Source organism: Leuciscus leuciscus, assembly GCF_965113295.1.
Source record: "Leuciscus leuciscus genome assembly, chromosome: 2".
Classification (NCBI taxonomy): Eukaryota; Metazoa; Chordata; class Actinopteri; order Cypriniformes; family Leuciscidae; genus Leuciscus; species Leuciscus leuciscus.
Genome location: NC_138726.1, coordinates 41,890,833 through 41,914,697, shown reverse-complemented (window position 1 = coordinate 41,914,697; position 23,865 = coordinate 41,890,833). Strand labels below are relative to the sequence as shown.

General features: G+C 35.3%; 1 protein-coding gene across 8 annotated transcripts in view; it reads right to left on the bottom strand.

Moving 5' to 3' along the window:
• Positions 1 to 23,865, bottom strand: part of vps13c (vacuolar protein sorting 13 homolog C) — a 55,261-nt gene that overhangs the window by 20,631 nt on the left and 10,765 nt on the right. For 4 of the 8 annotated variants that reach the window (XM_082162617.1, XM_082162619.1, XM_082162620.1 and 1 more), the window contains 44 exons: positions 20,510 to 20,619; positions 20,319 to 20,378; positions 20,133 to 20,192; positions 19,947 to 20,027; positions 17,703 to 17,760; positions 16,637 to 16,764; positions 15,903 to 16,009; positions 15,649 to 15,820; positions 15,347 to 15,409; positions 15,120 to 15,255; positions 14,926 to 15,020; positions 14,403 to 14,545; positions 14,066 to 14,258; positions 13,353 to 13,467; positions 13,107 to 13,243; positions 12,887 to 13,019; positions 12,691 to 12,808; positions 12,485 to 12,620; positions 10,996 to 11,080; positions 10,691 to 10,791; positions 10,312 to 10,465; positions 10,129 to 10,208; positions 9,955 to 10,014; positions 9,250 to 9,400; positions 8,820 to 8,936; positions 8,575 to 8,678; positions 8,323 to 8,490; positions 8,006 to 8,038; positions 6,207 to 6,511; positions 5,417 to 5,564; positions 5,187 to 5,295; positions 4,986 to 5,113; positions 4,690 to 4,846; positions 4,475 to 4,554; positions 3,519 to 3,578; positions 3,288 to 3,441; positions 3,086 to 3,205; positions 2,621 to 2,724; positions 2,298 to 2,465; positions 1,906 to 2,210; positions 1,557 to 1,704; positions 953 to 1,103; positions 739 to 866; positions 459 to 619 (listed from right to left, as the gene is read on the bottom strand). In XM_082162617.1, coding sequence (XP_082018743.1) covers positions 459 to 619; positions 739 to 866; positions 953 to 1,103; positions 1,557 to 1,704; positions 1,906 to 2,210; positions 2,298 to 2,465; positions 2,621 to 2,724; positions 3,086 to 3,205; positions 3,288 to 3,441; positions 3,519 to 3,578; positions 4,475 to 4,554; positions 4,690 to 4,846; positions 4,986 to 5,113; positions 5,187 to 5,295; positions 5,417 to 5,564; positions 6,207 to 6,511; positions 8,006 to 8,038; positions 8,323 to 8,490; positions 8,575 to 8,678; positions 8,820 to 8,936; positions 9,250 to 9,400; positions 9,955 to 10,014; positions 10,129 to 10,208; positions 10,312 to 10,465; positions 10,691 to 10,791; positions 10,996 to 11,080; positions 12,485 to 12,620; positions 12,691 to 12,808; positions 12,887 to 13,019; positions 13,107 to 13,243; positions 13,353 to 13,467; positions 14,066 to 14,258; positions 14,403 to 14,545; positions 14,926 to 15,020; positions 15,120 to 15,255; positions 15,347 to 15,409; positions 15,649 to 15,820; positions 15,903 to 16,009; positions 16,637 to 16,764; positions 17,703 to 17,760; positions 19,947 to 20,027; positions 20,133 to 20,192; positions 20,319 to 20,378; positions 20,510 to 20,619 — 5,524 coding nt within the window. The remainder of the gene's footprint in view (positions 1 to 458; positions 620 to 738; positions 867 to 952; positions 1,104 to 1,556; positions 1,705 to 1,905; positions 2,211 to 2,297; positions 2,466 to 2,620; positions 2,725 to 3,085; positions 3,206 to 3,287; positions 3,442 to 3,518; positions 3,579 to 4,474; positions 4,555 to 4,689; positions 4,847 to 4,985; positions 5,114 to 5,186; positions 5,296 to 5,416; positions 5,565 to 6,206; positions 6,512 to 8,005; positions 8,039 to 8,322; positions 8,491 to 8,574; positions 8,679 to 8,819; positions 8,937 to 9,249; positions 9,401 to 9,954; positions 10,015 to 10,128; positions 10,209 to 10,311; positions 10,466 to 10,690; positions 10,792 to 10,995; positions 11,081 to 12,484; positions 12,621 to 12,690; positions 12,809 to 12,886; positions 13,020 to 13,106; positions 13,244 to 13,352; positions 13,468 to 14,065; positions 14,259 to 14,402; positions 14,546 to 14,925; positions 15,021 to 15,119; positions 15,256 to 15,346; positions 15,410 to 15,648; positions 15,821 to 15,902; positions 16,010 to 16,636; positions 16,765 to 17,702; positions 17,761 to 19,946; positions 20,028 to 20,132; positions 20,193 to 20,318; positions 20,379 to 20,509; positions 20,620 to 23,865) is intronic. The other 4 variants (XM_082162622.1, XM_082162624.1, XM_082162618.1 and 1 more) reach the window with 3 other exon arrangements.

Genomic DNA, 23,865 nt, shown 5'->3' with positions numbered 1-23,865 from the left:
TAATGAGCAATCAAACCAGAGGGATGAGGCCTAGAAACAAGACTGTACAAAAAGTAGATGCTTATTTTTTCTGAAATGCTCTGTCTGTCGATTATTTTATGTAATGTCACATTAAATAAAAGTGTTTCTTAGCTTTTTACATTTCATGTTTTTGAAAGAAGTCTCTTGTGCTCACCAAGGCTAGATTTATTTTACCAAAATAAAGAAAAACAGTAATATTATGAAATATTATTACAATTTAAATGAACTGTTTTCAATTTTCATATATTTTAAAAAGTAATTTATTCCTGTGATTCCTGTGGCACACTCCAGTTTTCAGTGTCACATGATCTTTTCAAAAACATTTGAATTATAGCTAACTTTTGACCAGTAGTACACATATTGTAATTTATAAATAATATATATATATAATTATGTTTATTTTATAATTGTTGGTTATTGTATTAGGTGTAAATCACCTGGATGTGACTCTTTGAATGCCACTCCTCCTGTCATCCAGTGTGCATGTGGTGAGGATGGTGGAGACCTCCATATTCCCATTACTAAACATTTTGCCTGAAGTCTTCATTTTACGCAGCATAAATTCACCTAAACACAATTGCTCCTGATGTACAGAGGGCTACAGAAAGAAAGAGAGATAGAGAGGGGGGGGATAAAATGCTTTTTATAAATGCTCACTTTAGGACTGTAACTGTAAACAGTCACTGATGTTCACCAATCTGTAGGCTTTATACACACCTGTACAGGGTCATTACTGTAGAGCATGAGGCCAAGCGACTCAACATTAAAGCTGAATTTGACACTCTCCAGAAGCTCTGTCTCCTTCAGTTTATTTTCAGACAGCTTCTCCACAAGAATCTCAGAGCCTACACAAAACAAGGCCATCCATTGAGTTCTACTCTATTAGCAAGATCATTATATAAAACATCTGTGTGTAACTGTTTTCTCTCACCAGTGGCTGTACGTGCTCTGACAAGCAAACTCTCTTGTTTGAGGGCTAACTCTGAGCCAATCGGTGTGTCAGATTGAAGGCTGCTCGCCTCCCCGATGTTCTCCATCAGAATCCGCAGCAGGACAGTCAGGTCATCTTGACACAGAGCCACCTGGAACATGTGAGAATCTTGATTCATTTTCCAACAATCACTCCAATTTTATAATTACATATAACCAGATCCCAGAATATATGGATCAGCCAAAACTATAATAGGTCTTATAGTTTATAAAAAAAATATATTTGTGTTCAGCAGAAGAAAGAACACAAGAACAGGTTTGGAACAACTTGAGGTTGAGTAAATGCATGAAGTGAAAATTATTTTTTTCTAATTGCATGTTATTGATGTTAGTGTGAATGATTTATCCATGCAAAAATGTTTCGTTTTTTTAAAGCAAAATATCATAACTCGATCTTGCAGTGAAACTACCAGACTTTTTCAATAACCTGGTTAAAAAAAAATATATAATTCATTCTCTATCTACTTTGCCACTTCTATTATATTGCAACTTTTTAAAAAGCAGAGAATATGTTCTGGCATCATGCATCCGGTATGTGAACAGACCTTCATGGGCTTCAGATCTCCATCCACCTCTATGGCAGCCATCTTCTGGTACCATGATGCCGCCAGGTTACGTTTTACAGACAGAACCAGGTTGACTGGCTCCAACAGTTTTGAACTAGGCTGATTTGAGTCTTGCTCCATGAAAATTCTGAGGATATCGAACAAAAGGATGCATAAGAGGAAACCTACAAAGTTGTATAATGGACAACTAGAATGCTGGCTTTGAAAATTCATGAAATTAATTCTGTTCAGTTTATTATCAGATCTTTAAATGGACATATGCTGCATATAATTATACTGTGAAAAGTAAGTCTGAGAATCCTAGATAAGCTTCATGGCAGTGGGGTACCTGGACAGCTTTAGCTGAGTGAGCTCGATATCCATATTATCTATGACAGCAGGCAGCGGACAACCTTCCACTGGGAGTAGAGAGAAGCTGTTTCTCACAGTAATGAGACCCAGGTCCGCCTCCACAGCATTATGGGATGTGGAGGACTGAGGGATTATGATAAGGGGGGCCTTCAGTCTAATGTTCATGGCAAGTCTGAAGCTCTTTTGAGCAAAATCCCTCACACTGGAAGCTGCTTTCTCCGCGGCCTGAGCCGTGGCGGCACTGAGAGCCTCTTTAGCTGTCTGGAAGTTATTACTGAAATTCTGGAGAGAGAGAGAGAGAGAGAGAGAAAGTAAAGGTAAGTTAGTGTGCTTGAATTAGCAGAGGCCATGGGTGCAATTCAAACTCACCAGCAATGACATGACAAATTTGTGAAGGTAGACCACTTGAATACAGCCCACGTTGAGTTTCACTTTGCCATCGACATTTGAAGTGTCTGTATACCCAGCCCCCTCAGTGGCTTTGGGTGTTAGACTCATGCTGAAGCTGAACACCTCATCGCCAACGATGGAGATGGCCTAGAGAACCAGAAATAACATAACAGATATTGCAGTTCACTTTACTTTCACTTCAGTTGTATTTTGTTTAAATAAAAATATATAATTGTAAATAAAAGAGTAAATAGTTCAATGAATGGTAAAAGTCTATAAGATTAACTGTCTGGCTAACTTGCCTTCTTGTGAATTGTTTTAGGATCCACATTGATGACGATGAAGTCACGCAGACGTGTGGATATGTGTGTCTGAGTTCCTTGCATTTGTAGGGAACCATCCAAACCTACAGGAGGAGCAGTTTTATAATCAACCACCAAACAAAACCAGCTTTAGAATAAACAAGAAATATATATAAGCAGATGATACACAGAAAACAAATAAACAAGTTGCTTTAATACAACAATAAAAAATTAAAAAAATACAATAATACAACGTGATTATAACATTTTCTGGCAAAAAACTAAAGTTAGTATATAATATTAAATGCATTATATCCTAAATACAGTAATAATGATGTACTAAAAGCTTACATTTTAAAGCCTGTATTAATTTATTATTGTTTTGCAGTAGCAGTAATGTAGTAACTTTATAACATTATATAGCACATACGTGTTTTTAAAAAAAAAATTAAAATGGATTGAAACCTTGAATCTTGATGTCTGCCATGTTGCTCTTCTGGTCACACACCAACACATTAAATGCACCAAGCTGCATATTCACCATCAGGTCAATGATGTCACCATCAGAGGGAGAGCTCAATGCAGCTAAGACAAAAAACAATTATTTATTACTTCATTCTTAAAATGTGTGAAAGAATTCAGTGTTTGTCAGTTTCAGTGTGTTTACTGGATTTAGCTGAGGTAGTTCTCATGTCGTCACTCTTTTTGATCTCTCTCTCAGGCGAGGGCAGACTGCTGGTGGACAGGGCAGCAGACAGGAAGTCCATAGTAGAGAGGAGAGCCTCAGTATGCAACATCAAGTCTAGGGAGGAGAATACCACCTAAAGACACACAAAGGTCTGTCACACCCTAAATTTCCAAAACTGTATATTATTTTACATTATTTACAGATGCTTACATTGATCTTCTGCTCAGTATTCTGGTAAACGCTAGCAAAGTTGGGCCCATTTCGATCAGCCTACAAAGACAGAAATCAAGTTTAAGATCTCCATTCATGCATTCAATGGAGCATGAACCTCTCAACCCCTGCAAATTGTTTGTCTTCCATTATGAAGATTTCAACTAATTCTAGGAATACATTAAAAAATAATCCAATCAATATTGAAAGATCAATTAGCACTGTTTCTGAAAATATTACATAGCCATCTATACATTTACTCATCTATGCATTTCATCAGAACTTGATTATTATGCATTCATGTTTCTGGACTTTTAACAGTATACTCGTGAATGACAGTCTCAATTCAGAGAAATGGCCATCAGGAGCAAAAATAAAAAAGGCACTCCATAAACACTAAATAGCGCAATGGCTAACAGCTGGATTTAATTGTCCAGATGCTTTGATCAAGCTATGAATTCATGTGCTGACTTTAACTAAAACCCAAACACAAAAAATGTTGTCATCATTTACTCACCCTCAAGTTGTTCTAAACCTGTATGAGTTTCTTACTTCTGTTGAACAAAAAAGAAGATATTTTAAAGAATGTTGGTAACCAGACAGTTGACGGCACCCATTGACTTCCATAGTATTTTTTTGCCTACTATGGAAGTCAATGGGTGCCATCAACTTACCAACATTCTTTAAAATATCTTCCTTTTTGTTCAACAGTAGAAAAAAACTCATACAGGTTTGGAACAACATAAGGGTGAGTAAATTATGAGAACATTTTAATTTTGGGGTGAACTACCCCTTAACAATAATGGGCTTGACTATATTTTCAATCATTTGACAATATAGGAGGTTTTTAACAATGTCTGCATATTAGGGAGTTTGATCATTAAAGTTAGAGCTTATAGACTAATGCAGTGATTGAAATTGTGCACTCACATTTGTACATCAGAAAGAATAGATACCTTAAAATATTTGACTTCAAAAAGATCTGCTCCAGACTCTGCTGAAGAACTGATTATACAGAGCGGCTCTCCATTTGAATCTGCAAAAAAAAAGATTTAGTTATATTAAATACTTAAAATATGTGTTTATAGGTTCACAAATATAAATGAATTCTACTAATTTATAAAATTGTGTTGCTTTGCACTGTGAGGTTTTTAAACCAAGCGCTACAAACCAGGGAATTCTAGGCACTTCATGGAAATGGTTTTGATGTATGTTGTGGCCTCCATGTCATATTTTCGAACTTTGGTATCAATTCCAAGCTGAGCTACATGGAGAACCAAAAAGGGAGACTCTTGCCCATTTTTAGACTTTTTCAACTTCAGCATAACCTACAAAAATGGGAAGATACAGGATTCTCAGAAGATAAAAAGGTACAGGATTCTCAGTCCACACCAGATTTCTAGTCAACAAATCTGAAGTTATTACTGCAAGACAACTGAAAATAAGAACTTAAGTGAGGTTAATCACCTCCTTGATTTCAAAATTGAGCAGCACATTGACAACATTCTCAGTAAAAGCACCATTGGTCAATTCAGGTTGAAGCCCTGTCCCCACAGGAAGTGTCACTATCAATCCTTCATCTATAACAGCTTCATCTGTGGAGGAAAAAAGGGTCAAATTAAGTACTCAAAGAAACTTTACAGACTGAAGTTTAGTGACAGATTAAACCTTTAGCAGAAGTGTTTGTTCCCTCCACCGCAGCGGTCCTGCTTCCCTCGCCAATGTTCTCTGCTAGGATTCTCATGAGGACCCCAAAATCCTCCTGGCCAAGAGCCATCTACAGATACCAGAAAAGTACTAATCTTTAGTCTTTAGTTCTCTCCAGGCAATCATCTGTGGCTCCCATTTTAAATTTTAGATTAAACACTTTCACTTTTGAAACATCACAAGAAACTCACGTTCATTGATCTAAGTACTCCTTTGACCTCCACTCCAGGAATTTTGTTGTACCAGTTGGAAGCCAAATTACGCTTGACTAAAAGCTCGAGATTTATGGGCTCCAGAATTTCAATATCTAGATGAGCAGCATCATGCTTCAGAACAGTCCTGGAGAAAGAAGATCAAATATATAAGACTGAAAAAGTTAGGAGCAATCTCTAAATCATCTGAATCAAACACCAAACAGGTTCAGAAAATCAGTGTGGTTATTGTTAATAAACTAAAGCTATTAATTAAAAAGTACTTAGATTTTACTCAAAATGCTGCCTTGCCAACGAACTGAATTAAATCAATTTATTTTGAAGTACTAACATTACTAAAACTAAAACTGAAAAGTAAATAAATCTAGATTAAATTTTTTTTATATACAAACCCACAAAACATAATACTTAATAGCATTACTACCCAAACATAAAACTTAAACTAAAATTAAAACTAAAAATATAAAACTAAAAGCTAATTAAAAAATATATATATAATAATAATAAATAAATAAAAAAATAAGATTTTTTTTTAAATAATAATATATATACACACACACACACACATACACACACATATTATAAATACTATAGTATTATAGTATTTGTAATACTTTAGTAAATACTAATAGTTTGTTAATAATACTAAAATAATTCTGCCACTAAGACTAAAATTACCTGAATATAATGCACTATTCTTTAACTTGATTGTAAAATCTGCTTCAAATCACATAAATTAATTTTGAAGATCTCCAGCTTTCTTTGTTACCTAGATAGTTTGAGCTGCGTGAGTTTTACATCCATGGTCTCCAAAACTGCAGGCAATGGGAAGCCCTCAGCTGCCAGCAGAGAGAAGCTGTTTCCCACAGTAATGAGACCCAGGTCAACCACAAATGCATTATATGATGTGGAGGACTGAGGGATTATGATAAGGGGGGCCTTCAGTCTGATGTCCATGGCAAGTCTGAAGCTCCTCAGAGCAAAATCCCTCACACTGGAAGCTGCTTTCTCCGCGGCCTGAGCCGTGGCGGCACTGAGAGCCTCTTTAGCTGTCTGGAAGTTATCCACAAACATCTATGGAAGACAACCAACAGTTAGTTACAGCTTAGTGTGACTTGACATGGATGTGAGGGAAGGTTTTAATGTGACAGCTTGGGATCCATAGTAGGAAAAGTTCATGCAGGGATGTTCTTGTCTTTTAAAATGCCTGAAAGCCAAATTTACAACAAAAAGTTGCAAATTCAACAGGGGTGGAAAAAGCAGTGCTGGTGTGAAACAGTCTTTTTTTGTGAGATAAAGTAGTAAAGTTGATGATTATATTGTCTTGGTATGACAGGTGAGCTGTTTCTATTAAGCATGTCGAGAATGAAAGTTAGAACCAGTAAAATAAAGGCATCCATATCGTGCGAAATTCCATCTCAGATTTCAGTGATTTCTACTTCAGTGTGCGTTATGAGATACAAGCAGACATGCAAATCCACACATTCGTGATCAAGTCATTTAAATATGCTGGGCCTTACTGCATGTAAAGAACACCATAGCGTGAATATGCATAATTTAATGTCCACTTCTTTAAAAATATCTCACAGTTAGAACAGGAATACCTCACTATTAAAACTAAGTAGTGAATGCTAATATACTTAATTACAAAAAATACAAAACAGCATTAAAGCTGCAGTATGTAATTTATGTAACATTAGCAGCAGCGAACAGAACTGTAAACTGTTACTGACTCAATACTGACTTAAGCCTTGGCATTTCTGACATATTTCCAAAAAATGGAAGATGAAAGAAGGATTTTTTTAGGGGGTACACAATTCAGTTTGATGCCACTAGAGGTGCAGAAATTCCAAACTGCAGTTTTAATGTTTAAACAATCTCAAGTATGGATGCAATCTTTTGAGAGATGCACAAAAAGACAAACCTTTCTTGTGGTATTTTGAACTCCCTTATTTGAAAAGTAAAGCATAACTAAAAATTCATACCCATTATAAAAGAGTTTATTATATATCAGTGGTATATATAAATGTAATGCAAGCACTACTGAAATATTATGAACAATATTAGTAACTGGAAACTGCTTCTGTTTATTTGAAATCTAATTCAATTCTCATGACTAAGCAGCAGAGCTAAAAATTTTCTAAATAGTGTTTTCCAGCTTTCAGAATATATATTTTTCTTTAGTTGTATTCTTTATTTTTTAACCAGTATTAACTGTTAGTATTAACCTGCCACTAGAACAGTGTTTCTCAACCTTTTTGACCCCCCCCTATTGTATTAATCTAAATACTTTTAAGTCATCCAGCTGCTCCCTTGAAAGTTTGCTGAGGCCGCCTAGTTGAGAATCACTGCACTAGAAACAAAACAAAGGCAGTCATAAACATTGCTGTGAATGTTGTTAACCTGGATTAATGTTTCCATCTTACAATCAAATTAAAGGTTTAATTATGTGCACAACAAATTCAGTACAGTTTAGTGGGGTGTAGACATATTTCAATGTGTGCAGAGGTGCATTTGAAGTTAAGCTGCAAAGCAAAAGACTTTAATGCAGCATGCCCAAGGCTGTACCTCATCAGCAGAGTACTGATAGCTAAAAGAGTCCTGAAAAGAGGAAGACACAGTTAACAAAAACTATGAGAGGGGGAAAAGGTGTCGGAGCAAAGAAAAAGAAAAAGAGGGGGGGGCTGGGAGACAAATGTCCAGACAAAATACAAAAAAACACACACAAAAAACAATACAGACACTGAGAAATACTGATTTTCAAAAGCTTTGTCCCTGTTTGTTTAAGCATTAAGTGACTTATCTATTGGTATTAACTTTAGATGACAAGAGTAATACATGTGACAGCATTTGAGCACATATATGAAAGGGAAGTTAATTCTCACCAATAAAGACATAAGGAACTTGTGCAAGTAGACAATCTGGATACAGCCAAGTCTCAAGATAACTTTCCCATCCACTTTGGAGGTGTCAGTGTAGCCTTCGCCTTCAGTGGCCCCAGGGTACAAGGTCATCTTGAAGCTGAACACCTCTTCTCCAACAATTGACACCGCCTGGTGGTATTCACACAAATATGACTGGAGCAAAGAAACTTGGCATCTGCAAATCTTCCAAAAACAATATGACTGATCTCTTACCTTTTTATGGATGGTTTTAGGGTCCACATCAAGAACCACAATGTCACGCAGACGGGCAAAAACATCGGTTTCTTTGGCCTGGACCACCACAGATGCATCAATGCCTGACATAAATGAAAGCACCATATTTGGTTAACTTGCATAAAATGTTCTTATGGAAAAATTTTTTTTTATTAATATATAATGCAATGTAATCATTTTAAGAAAAACTGACTTTGATGTACAGACGCTTTAGTTTTTTCTACCTTGGATCCGTATGTCAGCAATGTTGCTTCTGTCATCGCAGACAGCCACTCTGAAGGAGCCAAGCACAGCAGACAGTTTAAAGTTCACAACACCAGAGTCCTTCGAACCCTTGGACACTAAGAAAACATAGAAACTCCAGTTAAAACACTCAAACAACACACTGTGTGACAATCTGAAACCAGTACTGTCTGCAACATGCTTTAACACAAGCAAAACAGATACTGTTTCAGACTCCTGTTAGTACATGTCATGTCAAGACCAGTGCAAGGGTTAAAAAAAAAAAACATTAGTTACCCATGAAAAAACCTATAAAGCGGAGACAAAGACAACATGGATGCATGAGGAATATTCAGGGACAACCTAATAATTTGACAAGCAAAATGCATTTGTTTTCAGACAAGTATTGTCAATATGTGTGTGTGCCTGCACCTGTCTTCCCTGCTGCCACTCTCTGGTCTCGTCTCTTGGTTTCTCTTTCTTTAGAGGTTGTAAGGTCTTGTGGTATTGCCGAATTCATGTAGTTGATGGTAGACAGCAAAGCTTTAGTGTGCAGCATGAAGTCCAATGAGGAAAACTCCACCTGTAAAATAAAATAAATCAATAACTTAATTTAACTTTTCAATAAAGCTTTTTCAAAAGAAAAATAATTAAGTATTTGTTTCTCAATATAAAAGCAAAAAAAGACTAAAGGTCTGTTCACACCAAAGACTACAACTATAATGATAGTTTTATAAATCATTCTAAATGTAAAAGAATAGCCACACTACAACTGTAACGATAATGGCACAGAGGAACGATATCGTTGGAATATATACATACACATATACATATATATATATACAAGGTCAAGGTCTATTTGACTATATATATATATATATATATATATATATATATATAGTCAAATACATACAATACAAACTTTTTTACTACATTAAATATATTTATTCATTTTATTTTTACTAAATAAATCTTTTTATTTTACTTTTTTATCTTGATAAAATGAATGAATGAATGAATGAATGAATGAATGAATGAATGAATGAATGAATGAATGAATGAATGAATGAATGAATGAATGAATGAATGAATGAATGTTGGCATTCAATTATTTGGAACTGTAAAACTGAAACATACCTTCAGTGTCTGTTCTGTATTATTAAATAAGGTGTTAAAGCTGGGTCCATTCACATCAGCCTAAAGGACACAAAAAGGCCACGCAGACCAGCACAAATCAAACCACTTAGCTAAAACAACCCATTTAAGAGAGTCTTTTATAGAGTGCTTGATAAGCGAGATGCTCATGCTTACTTTGATGTACTCTACTTTCAATAGATCAGAGCCATGCTTGTCTGAAGAGGTAATTAAATGAAGTGGCTGATTTTGCGCATCTGAAAAATATACACACAAGAATGAGAGAGACAGCATCACTGAAACAACATGAAGTACTTCAAACAACTAAACGTTGATCACACGTAATGTACGTGCATGTACCTTTTGTCTCACAGTAATCCAGGCTGATCTTGCGCAGGTAAGATGTGACACTGAGATCGAAGGTTCGCATCTTGCCCTCAGCACCCAGTTGAGACACACTGAGAGCCAAAACAACATCTTCCTGAGTGGCCTGCCGTGTAAGCTCCAACAACACCTACATATACACATATATAGACACATATACATAACTTCACACTGAAACACACAATGGTCAACATAAACATAAACAGGAATCATAAACAAAATAGTTGTAATCAACTAGTGGAATTCAGATTTTTTGATCATGACAGCTTTTATGAAATGTGGGGCTCTTGTGACCACTGGTGAACTGGTATGCCTTTTTAAAAGGAGAATTTTATGGTGTGAAAAAGTAATGTACCTCTTTGACTTCAAACTGAAACTGCACTTCGGTCAGCTCCTCTAAGGTTGATCGGAGAGAGTCTTCATCCACAGACTTCTCACTGATGTCTTCCTCAGATTCTAAACACATAAGCACGATCAGACACACAGACAGATACTTATCTGCATATAAACAGTAAGAAAATCTGTATAATTATATGAACAGAGTCAATTAAAAACAAAAGACTGGTGTGGCATTCATTTAAGAATGTTTTGATTTTTCTAAATGAAAGAAGTGATTTCTTCTGTGTGAAAGTACATGCGAGTATCTGGATGAATTCTGACCTGACGCAACAGTATAGGACAGAACTGTGGGGTCTAAACCCAAGACCTTTGGCCTGGCATCAGACAGCGGCATCCCCAACACCTTCTGAAGAACATCATCATTATTATTATACAAACAAATTATAAGGTGAAAAAATATATTTTCTCAATTTGTTTGCTTCCTATACATGTGCAGAAAGCTCATACTCTCAACAAAAACTAAGGGCCAGATTTACTAAACAGAGCAAATTAGCAATCTCATAAAAGCACCGATAGGAAAGGGAAAGTTCTGCGCGTGATCTAACAATGCGCAAATTAAAGTACACAGATGCAGCTGGATCATTTCCATAATGACCAGCGCAATCTATCAAGTGCATTTTAAATATTGTCCTCCCATAAATTTTGCATCAGAAAGGGAATCCCAAAAACAGTTTGTGCTGGCACAAGCTGTTAGTAAATCTGGCCCTAATGGTGGCAACATTGGGGGGAAATTTGCATAATTGATAAATGAGTTAAAATGGGTATGTTTGGTTGCATCGTAGTCAATTGGTAAAATTTTTGTAAGAATGTATTTCAAGGAGAATGTTTTTGTTTTTTAAATATTTTTTTTATTTTTTATTATACTTTTCCAAACAAATTTTCACTACTGTTCAAAAGTTGTGTGGTCTGTAAGATTTTTGTTTGTTTTTGAATTAAGTCTATTATGTTTTCCAAGCCAAGGTTGCATTTATTCTATAAAAAATACAGTAAAACAGTAATATTGTGAAATATGACAACTTTAAATAACTGTTGTTTATTTTAATACATTTTAATATACTGTTGATTTTAAGATATTTTTGTAAGATTAAAAATAAATTGACAGTAATTTCTTATCAATTTAATTAAAAGTATTCATTTAATTTTATTGCTGAAATTAGTATTAATTTATTTTAAAAATCTTAATGACCCCAAACTCTTGAATAGTTGTGTAGATTTTATATTTATTATTTATATTTATTTTATATTTATCTAGATGATGATATCTAGAACATCCTTCAACATTTATTTTGTGAAGTAAACTAGTAAGGGCTTTTTCTTGCTTGTTGAGGCAGCAAGTCCACTAATAAGATACAGCACATGGCTCATTGGGTAGAGAGACAGTGATGCTGATTGTGGATAATGTCTTTCCTGAGTTGTGTAATCTGTTGAGACTGAAGCTGCACTGTCACGCTCACAGAGCAAATTCAGGAACTAAATATAAAAGCAAGCAACTCTTTGTTTTGGATTAAGACATAGCACATGACTCTGAAAACAATAAGTACACTGCAATTAATTTAAGAGGCTTGAAATATTCAAGGCTTTCAGAAAAACAACAGCAATGGCAATAGTATCAAATACCTGTGGAGTCCTACCAAGAAACTACCATTCATGAGTCATGACTTATTAAGTGTGAGATGAAGCAACACAATAGCCAGTACAGAGAGACTGTACTGCTGTAGACTGTCTTTTTTCATTTGTCGTGTTTTCTGACCTTTTTTGTGGGAGTGCTAGGAGGGGTCGAGGTAGTCTGAGGGAGAGGAATACTGTCCACCAGTTCCAGAACACCCTGGATCTTCTGGTCAGAGATCTTCACATGAAGTAACGGCAGCTCCCCTGATACTTTGAACCTGGAAAGAAACGGATATTAGTGCATGTGTGAGGATTAAAAGAGACACGCGATAGAGAGCGAACGCTAACCTGGGCATACGGGAATCTTTGTCCACCATACATTTAGCGAGCTGAAGCGTGAAGTCCATTGGCTGCAGGATGTGCTGATGGGAGAAGCCTTCAAGACGAGCATTTTTCCATTTCTCTCCTTCAAAAAAGAGCCACCGGGTGAATAAAATAGCTTGTTCAGGCAGTTCAGTTCTTTGCTGTGTTGCATTGTGTTTACCTGATTTGCTATAGAGTATCTGGACACTACGAAGCTCCAATGAATATCTTTCATATGCTCTATCCATGATTTCCTCCAGTGATGAGAAACTTGCAGATATCTGCTGATGGTTGCCCTGATCTACACTGTTCAACTACACACACATGCACACAAATGTACAGTCAGACATTATTAGCAGAAAGATTTCTCTCTTAAATATGCTTTTACTTCGCTCCCTCACCTGTAGGTAACCAAAATCAACAATCATGAGGTCTGATTTGCCATCATAGAACCCAGACTTGGGCAGCAGTAAGTAGGAGGGTTTTAAATCGATCCTCAAGTCCAGCACCTTACGTGTCTCAATGATATGAGACAAACCTGTATTCATTTAAAGACAAAGGGAAAGTATTACTGATGGCTCCTGACATACTCTCTCCCAGTGTGACCATTTCTCTTTGGGTATGATGGGAAATGAGGAGAGTGTTACCGCTGGCTGTCTTCTCTTTGATCTCCTCAAGTTTGCTGAGTGTTGCTGAAGTGATGACCTCCAGGTCAACTCCTTTCCCCGTCTTAAAGAATTCTGCTATGCTGATGACTGTCAGCTATAAAACAGGTAAATGAATGGTATACTCAAAATGTAAAGCTAACCACTTTCTAATTATATTTAGTCTAATTATCTAAATAAATAAATATATATATATATTAATTATATTATTTCATTACATAAAATTAAGCACAAAATATATACATATTTATATGAATAAATACATTATATTTAGTAAAATTATCTAAATCTAAATTTTTAATTGTCATTATGTTGTTTTATTTTATTATATTGTTTTACAATATTAGGCATAAGAATGCATAACAAAATAAATACATATATCTATAAATAAATACATTATGTTGAATTATCTAAATATTTTCAGTTTATTTTATTATTTTAAATTAAGTTAAAAAAAATAAACACACACACACATATATATATACACATACAGTATATATAAGCGGAAAATGCAACTCAATTGGACTGACCAAATGTTGACATATCTTTGTCTACTTTGTAACAATGATATTTGTGCAACTAAATTAAATAAAAGAAAGTAACAGTAGTAATCTGCAACCAAAATCCAAATATCCAATGACTCCAATGTCTGAAATCAAAGGGACAACTATAGTGTGCGTGCACTTGTCTCTTACGGCATCATAGATGATCTCTACAGGCTGTGAATGAACTCTGAGTAGCTGGTCAGCTGTGCTGTCCTGTGGATTGAGCTCAAAGAGCACGCTGAGCAGAGAGGAGTCAGAGCCCCCAACTGACGCTATGAGAGACGGCACTTCTCCCTGCTGCTGCAGACCAGTCACGTACCAGTGTGCCAGTTTAGCCTCCACTCTACACAACACACACATTTCACACTGAACCATATCAAAACCAAACTAACTGAGCTCCTAAAGACACTGTATTCTTTACATAAAGCCCTATATATATTTGATTGCCAATGCAAAGGGTTTCCCTGTATGTATTCGTAATGCATACCTGATGGCCTGTGCTCCTGGTCTCTGTGAGATGGACGTACTGAGGTCAATCATCTGCACTTTGAGGATCTCTGGAACGCCAGGCTCCTCTCTGAATGTTACTGAGGTGCTCAACAGTTTAAAGTTGACTATCACAGCTACATACTGCACATAAGCACATAAATATATTTGAGTATATGTCCAAGCTAAGGAGGATATGCTTAAAATAAGGTATCTGAAACATCTTGTGCAACAAGTTTTATGAAGGTGCGGGCACATTAGTGAAGTTTCGCAGCCAAAAAAAAAACATCCATCGTCAATAGTGTAGCACATAAAAATCACCGTCAAACAGTGTCTGTTGGTCAATGCGCTGAATCCACACGACCAAATTGAATCCACTGCGAAATATGTGTAGGGAAATCTTTCATCCTCAATTGAAAATACTGATCACATGAATTCTTGTTGAAATGGTTAGATTTCACGAAAAAAAGGTTAAATGTGACTGCACCCTCACAGTGTTGTAAATGTATATTTTTTCCACTTACATGTTTTGGTAAGGCAAGGTTATGTGAGCTCCCGCTGTAGCCAATGGCTGTGTAGAGTTTAGTTTTCTCTTCAGGAGTCATGATGGAATCAATACCTGATAATAAATACATGTACATAAATACGCACGTACATAAAAAAAAAGCATTAATTCAAAAGGCAAGTTTAGCAAATATATCAGAGATAAAACACTCACTCTCAGGCTCTTTATCTTCCTCTTCCTCTTTTTTCTTTCCTTCTTTCTTGCCAAAAAAACCGCTGAAGAAACCTCCTCCACTCTGTTTCTGAGGGGTGGCCTTTTTAGCAACCAGCTTCTGTCCTGACCGAACCACCTGTGGAGAGAGAAAGTGAACTTACATTACTACACTGGATTAAAAATATCAAAATATCAGAAGAATTCGGTTTTGGTACATGTTGTCATACCTCCATCTGAACCTGCTGTCTGGCCAATACAATGTTGAACACATCCAGAACTTTCTCCAGCTCCTGAGGGAAACACAATAAATAAATGTGTATACAGTTTGGTCTAAAAGTCTGAGACTGTTAGAGGAAAATAACTGTGTTTTTTTTATTTTTTTTTTTATTACTATTCATAATTTAAAACATATATAATATTTATTTTAAATATTCATTTTTTTTTTCATCAGCATAACAACTTTTATGAAAAGTTATATTGAAAATGAATTTCCGATTTGTTAGTATTTGGTTTCATATGTAGCTAATACCTTGATCTGTTTCTCTGTGTCTTCTCGGACTTTGCCCTGAGTGAGTTTGTCTTTATATGCTGCTTTGTAAGCTTTAAGCGTGTGCCTGTGCTTCTTGATGTTGGCCCAGTCCCACATCTGGTTAAAGTGCTTGATATGCACTTCTAGTATACTGTTGATGCTGTATTTCCACCTGACCAATCAGAAGAGCCATGTAAGAAACAACAAGCTCCAGTTAATCAGCCAATCATCATATGAAGATCAAAAGAACTTACCATTGCCTGGCATTTCTGTGCACTGGAACATCAGGCCTAAATTTTCTGTAGGGGCCGTTCTTCACCATGCAGTCTACAGACTCCAGCAGATCCACCATAGAAAGGTACTAGAATCACAAAAAAAAAAAACTTTGTTGTATCTTGGCTTTGACCCAAGATAATTCACCAGTCCCGATTCAATTATACAACAGAATCATTTATATTTTGAGTAACAATTTGCATGTATTTATGTTATATATCTGTAATTATCTATCTAGAGTGGTCCTGTAAATTTCCCAACAAGCACACTACCATTCAAAAGTTTAGGTTTAATGTTTTTGAAAGAAGTCTCTTAGGTTCACCAAGATTTGATCAAAAATACAGTAAAAACATATTATTATACTACTATCACACTTAAAATAACTGTTTTCTATTTAAATATACAGTATTTAAAAATTCAATTCATTCCTGTGATGGCAAAGCTAAATTGAATTTTCTTATTATTATCAATGTTGTGCTGCCTAATATTTTTGCGGAAACAGCAATACATTTTTATCAAGATTCTTTGAAAGAAAGTTCAAAAGAACAGCATTTTTTTAAACCATGTAAGTCTTTACTGTCACTTTTGCACAATTTTACCTTTTCTTCCATAATGAAAGTATACATTTCTTTAAAAAATGTATAATAATATCTTAAGTGACCCCAAAACTTTTGAATGGTAATTTGAGAGTACGCAATATGACACATGACAATACCTGAGGCTTGGTCATCTCAATTGCAATGTTCTGAACCTCAAGGTGCAGGTTTGCTTTGGGTGATTTTAGCTCAACTTCAGCATTAGGGTTGATGCACATCCTCGCAGAGGCAAAAATGGGTTTGAAAACTGTACGAAGAAACAAATCAGTTCATCATGATGAGTGCCGTGGTTTATGATACTAATACTAAGTTGGTCATAAATCCTTTAACCATTAAAGTAATTTCATTATGTCTAACTGGCAAACGCTCAGTGCATTCATATGTAGGCTATGTTAATTGGAACTGTATTACCATTCTTTCTGACATTTGTGGATTAACTTTAGTACTTGTAATAATGAGGCTGTAGAAGAAATAGTACACATTGTGATTACTGGAGTTTGTGTGCTTTAAGGAGGTGTGTCATGTGTGCAGTTTGAGATCACATAGCCTGTTTAAATAGAAAATCAAAAAGAAACTGTGGCAGGTAACACACACACACCCAGAAAAATCAGCATGAAAACAATAGGATTAGTAACAGTGAAACATGATTTATCCATATTCATTTTTACTATTTACAATTTACCATTTACTTCTTATAAGGCTTTCAACATCCATGTTGTTCTTTTTTGCCTTGTCATGTCTAATATTTATATTCTTTCAACGCCTCTTCAGTTGAGCACAACACCAAAACATACCGGGCAAAGCTAAACTAAACAGCTCAAGGCCATATAATAATACATTTCCCATGAACTTTCTGTGGATAAGATAATAGGGTAACACTTTACAATAAAGTCTCATAATGTATTAACTAACATGAACTAATAATGAGCAATACATTTGATACAGTATTTATAAATTCTTGTTAATGTTAGTTAATACAAAATATATAGTCTTTCATTGTTTGCTCATGTTAGTTCACAGTGCATTAACTAATGTTAAAAAATATTGCATCAAATGTTGAAATGAACATGTACTATGATTAAAAAACTCTATAGAAGTATTGGTCATTCTTTGTTCATGTTAACTAAAGTAGTAAACTAATGTTAACTAATGAAACCCTTTTGTAGTGTTACAGACAATACATACTGTATTGATAGTCTCGCAGTTCCTCATTCTTTGAGCTGATTCCTGCTTTCAGCTTGTCCTGCAAACACAAAAAAACAATATCAAGTGATTTTAGATATGTTTTAGATATATTTTTACAAATTAGCTACAAATGTAAATTGATGAATAAAACTAAGAAACTTGCAGAATCTATTTCTAGGATTGGATAGAAAAAAGAAATCCCAGATTTTTTTAAATGCTGTCTCAGACCTTTGGTCTCGACTGCATACACATGTATGTTGCAGGAGGGGGAAAATAAATATGTATTTTTTTTAAGTCTGAAAAAACCATCCTCACACAATAAGGATGACAGCTAAAATGTTATTTTTGTGCAGCACATTATTTTAGTGTGTACTTAGGCCTCTTACTAACTGAGGATATCCTTTTTACCAGTGAGCATAGCATCCCCCACAGATTATACAAACCACACCCTCAAACACACCATTAGAAACCACCGTCATCACCATTTTGCTTAGTTAACTAGATCAAATCTACTTGGTTTTGAAGCCAGTTTCGTGCCCATTTTAAGACACATACATTTTATATATATTACACAACTATAAATACACCAATATATTAGTAAATGTATTTATTTAGAGGTTATTTAAAGCAATCAGAGCTGAAAACCTCAAAGCAGACTCTTTTGAGATACAAGTTGGACAGCACATTCAGGCCTGGACAGTTAGACAAAGAGCATGTGCATACTAGAGTCAGTTATACTGTTATCTGTTTGAGGCAGTCTGTGTTAAGCTGATTGCAAAAACCACTGAGAGCAAGTTCAAATACTGCTTTTGCCTCTCTGAGAGACTAAGAAAGATTAAGAGATATAAGAGAGAGATGGTGTGAGAGGGAGAGATTAAAAGATAAAAAAGTGCTAGGATCCAAGCAAATTCAACCATCACTGCATTTACTTAGAAGTCACACGCCTTGATTAGAGATGAGTCAAATAATGCCTCCAGCTAAAGAGTCTTCAGACTGACTCACAAACGAACCGTAAGAGCTTTCAGCTGCTGAGTTAATGTCAACATCAAAGATCTTCAGTATAGACATTCATAATAAACTACAATCGACCATTTTTCTTCTTGATATGATCATAAATAAATACTCATCACGCTATTACGCAATAAAAGTTCAAATGTATTTAATATTTTATTATGCGTCTTAACAACTCTTATCAACTTTTATTGTCCTTTCTTTTATAATACCTACAGTACAGCCCCAGTTTTACAATGTAACTGCGTGCTAACCAATATAAATGGCAAGCTTTTCAAAATACCGAATGCAATTCATGCTTCCTGCATGTGCTTCTTCTAAATTAAAAGTTTAGTAGACCCAAAAATGGAAATTCTGTCATCAATTACTCACCCTCATGTCATTCCACTTTTGTTCATCTTCAAAACACAAATGAAGATTTTTTTAATGAAACCCGAGATATTTTTGCCCCTCGATTGAAACTCTAAAAGAACTTCAAAAAGTTAATAAAGATGTTGTAAACAATTCATATGAATCCAGTGGTTTAATCAAAGTCTTCTGAAGAGACACTCACTTTATATGATGAACAGATTTAATGCAGGTTTTTACTCACATATAAATATTATTCAGCACACGTACATCAAGAACATCAAATATGGTAAAAGGGAGTGTAACTGTAACTGTGAAATTGTAAACATGCTTGCGTGACACGATCAAGATCAAATCTCATTGATTATCGTGCATCAAACAAGTACAGTTGAGCTTCCGTTTATCAAATTTAATGTGCTCAATGTATGTGCATTAAGCAATGTTTATACCTGAATAAAAACCTAAATGAAATCTGTTTATCATATTCAGTAATTGTACATCTTCATAAGACTTGGATTAAACCAATATATTTATTAAAAAGATTACTTTTACAATGTCTTTATGAGGTGTCAAATTTTTGGTTGCATGAACTTTCAATGGAGGGACAGAAATCTTTCAAGTTTCATTAAAAATAATCTTCATTTGTGTTTTGAAGATTAATGAAAGTCTTATCAGTTTGGAACAACGTGAGGGTAATTGATGACAGAATTTTTATCAGATTTTAATCTGATTGATCAGATCAGATTTTAAACTGTTCAATATGATGCACCATTTACAATGCCTGACGACAACATAGCAGTCTTCAATACTAGATCAATACTATGAAAATCCTACATAAACACCACCAGAGAGCTTAGCTGTTATGAAATATGAAAGGCACATTACCACTATCTCTTCCCAGGAGCCTCTGTAGAATATTGGGCTGTTCACGTTCCAATAGGCACAAAAACACTCCAGGCGGCCCAGCTTATGTAGAGAATACACGCAGACACACACATAAGACACACAACCACAGTTGTTGTGTGAAATCTTATAATTATGGAATATAAGATATGTACACTGTTGGCTTACTTTATAGATGATCTTGGCAGCTTCATTTAGAATACAAGTCTTCCAGTTCTCATCTGCTGTCTATAAGAGTGAAAAACTGATACTTAAAGACCAGAGTGTGCAAATAACAACTGCTCATCTCAAATGAATTGTAATAGAGCCTGCTTCACTTTGTGACATTTATATGAAAGTATTTTGAGAGAGCACCTGTAGACTGAGTTCTGAAAGAGTCAGGCCCATAGAAAGAGGTTTTTGTGGATCTGACACCTGAAGCACAGCGAGAAAATGCATGACACATAAGTTCAACAAACTTGCACCATTAAATTACACAATTAAAAGCCACATCTGCATTCAAAAATTCACGTAACTGAAGACATGTATGGAGAGTCAACACTTACATCATCCTCATATCTGATGTGAATGCTGGTGATTTTGACCTGGAGGTTTTTGATAACTTGTGTAGCCAGTTTCTCAGTGAACGTGTCTTTCTTTTCCTCCTGAGGCTTCTCTGAAATTAAAAAAAGAATTCAGTAAACATGAATGAAGGGTTTATCTTAACCCCATCCTATTTGTCATTCTAATCCCTTAATCCAACACTTATGTAAACATATTTAATTCAACAAACAGAATAAAGTTTGCTCATATTTGCCACGATGAGTCGATCACAGTCGCTTTGGGCCACCCACCTGCTTTATGTTCATACTTTTTAGATCTCCTAAAGGGTTTTTTATGCTTTTTAAGCTTACGTCCTTTGTCTTAGAGCGCAGCATTGGGGGAGAGAGAAAAGTTGGTGAGGTAGAAAAGAATCATAGTGCAGCAATAAACACTCACCCTTGCAATAAACACACACTTGCATTCAAATGCACAAAAGCACACCAAGCAGTGAGAAGGAAAAAAAAGGATGTCTACACATGTACACCCTCAGTAAACACTCTTAAAATTTTTTTTTTTTTTTAAAGTCTCTTTGAATAGAAGACGGGTGTCTGATTGGCCTGCTATAAGAATGGGTCTGTACGTACCCCGTGGTGGATTCTTATACACATAATTCTCCAGATCAAACACAAACTCTCCAGTCTGAGAGCCTGCGGTCCATCAGATGCAGCACAAAGCAAACACACACAGCTGTTAAGATTAGAGATCTGAATGTACAGACGGACAGATTGGTACATGAATGAATGGATGGATGTTTGGTGTGAATTGATTGAAGGGTTGATGTGATTCAATGAATGTAAGGATGCACCGATATTGAAACTCTATTGATATTCTATCATACTATGGCCACTCACAGATAAATGGACAATATTATAAATCTATATAAAAAACAAAAAACCTTAAAATACACTATCAAAACATAACTTCAAAAGTTTCTTATCTCACCAAGGCTGCATTTATTTGGTCAAAATACAGTAAAAAATGTATATTGTAAAATATTATAACTATGTAAAATAATTGTTTTCTATTTTAATATACTGTATTTTAAAATGTAATTTATTACTGTGATAGCAAGATGATATTTTAAAACAGTTGTGCTGCTTAAAGTCACCATGAATTACTTTTCCTGTAATACTGCAGAAATTATTATAAATAATTTATCTGTACAGTGTGCACATCATTGTTTTTTAAAAACAAGTGCCCTCATATTCTTTAATCAAAATAACTTCTCCCTCTAGCAGCATCATCTCTTCTCTGATGACGAGGGCTGGACAACCCGTCACTCACATGATCACTCCAATAGCAAATCACAACGATGTCATTGGAGAAGCTGTTTCAGTCGAAAATATGTCACAATAGCGAAGAAAAGGCTTCCGTTTCATGCAGAGTATTCATTTCTTTGAAAAAAAAAATCTAATAAAATCTTACTGACCCCAAACTTTTGAACGGTAGTGTAAATACTTTTATTTAGACATCATAACATTTTAATGTTCAATATGAAAGATGGATAAATATTTATTTAGAAATCTGCTATAAAAAAGAACATATAGTTTGAATTAGGAAAAATAAGTGCTAATAATAGGGACCCCTGGGTGCTGGTTAGACAGTCCCAGAAAAAACTATAAGAGAGTTTAAGCACATTTCAGAACAATTAATAACTGTTGATGTTGTTTTGTTTTTTTTATAAATAAACATTGTTATGCACAGACACCTACAGCTTTGATAATGTTATACACACAACAACTCCCTCTACATGTGATCTTAAAGAGAAAGCAATCTTAAAGGTTTGCCATATACTAGTCAAGTCAAGTCAAGTTTATTTGTATAGCGCTTTTCACAATACAGATTGTATCAAAGCAGCTTCACAGTATTAAATTTAAATAATACAACAAAGTTTGTTTCAAGAGGAATTTATTGATTGATAAAATTAAATTAAATATCCCCAAAATATCCCCAACTGAGCAAGCCAAAGGCAACAGTGGCAAGGAACCGAAAAACTCCAAGTGACCTAATAGTGTCCTAAAACTCCATCAGGTGACCTAATGGAGAAAAAAAACCTTGGGAGAATCCAGGCTCAGTCGGGGGCCAGTTCTACTCTGGCATTTATGAGCTAGAGGCCGGATTGTAGTTTGAACTGTGGGATTATATGAATGCCTGGCTGAAGAGATGCGACTTTAATCTAGTTTTAAACTGGGAGAGCGAGTCTGAGCAACGAACAGTATCAGGAAGACTATTCCAGAGTTTTGGAGCCAAATGTGAAAATGCTCTCCCTCCTTTGGTGGTTCTGAATATCCTAGGTATGACCAAAAGCCTTGAATTTAGTGATCTTAAAGAGCGCGATGGATTATAGGGCGATAGAAGATCCGTTAAATAGACTGGAGCTAAGCCGTTTAGGGCTTTATAAGTCAGTAGCAATACCTTGTAATTAATACGGAACTTTATAGGTAACCAATGCAGTGATGATAAAATCGGTGTTATATGATCATATTTTCTTGATCTCGTAAGAACTCTAGCGGCGGCATTTTGGACTAACTGTAGCTTGTTTATTGAGGATGCAGGACAACCAGCTAATAAGGCATTACAGTAATCCAGTCTCGAGGTCATGAATGCATGAACTAACTTTTCTGCATCAGAAACTGATAGCATATTACGTAGCTTAGCAATGTTTCTAAGGTGGAAAAAGGCTGTTTTTGTAACATATGAAATATGATTTTCAAAAGACAGGTTGCAATCGAGTATAACACCCAGGTCTTTTACTGTAGCGGATAAAGTAACAGGACATCCTATGATGTTAAAGTTGTATTGTGCGAGGTTTTGTGGGCGGTTTTTTGAACCGATAAGTATTACCTCTGTCTTGTCTGGATTTAATAAAAGAAAATTACGCGTCATCCAATCTTTTATATCTTTAACACACTCTGTCAATTTGGAAAATTTAGCGTTTTCATCCGGCCTTGATGAAATATATATTTGAGTGTCATCAGCATAACAATGGAAACTAATTCCATGTTTCCTTATAATATTTCCAAGTGGCATCATATATATTGAAAATAACAGAGGGCCTAACACAGATCCCTGCGGCACTCCATAGTTTACTGGAGTTATGATCGATTTTTCTCCATTTAAATAGACAAAATGGTAGCGGTCAGATAGGTATGATTTGAACCAGCTTAGTGCTTTTCCTTGAACACCAGTATAATTTTGTAGTCGATCTAAGAGTATTGTGTGATCTATAGTATCGAACGCAGCACTAAGATCAAGTAAAACTAGTATTGAGATACAGCCTTGGTCAGAAGCTAAAAGTAAATCATTTGTGATTTTAACG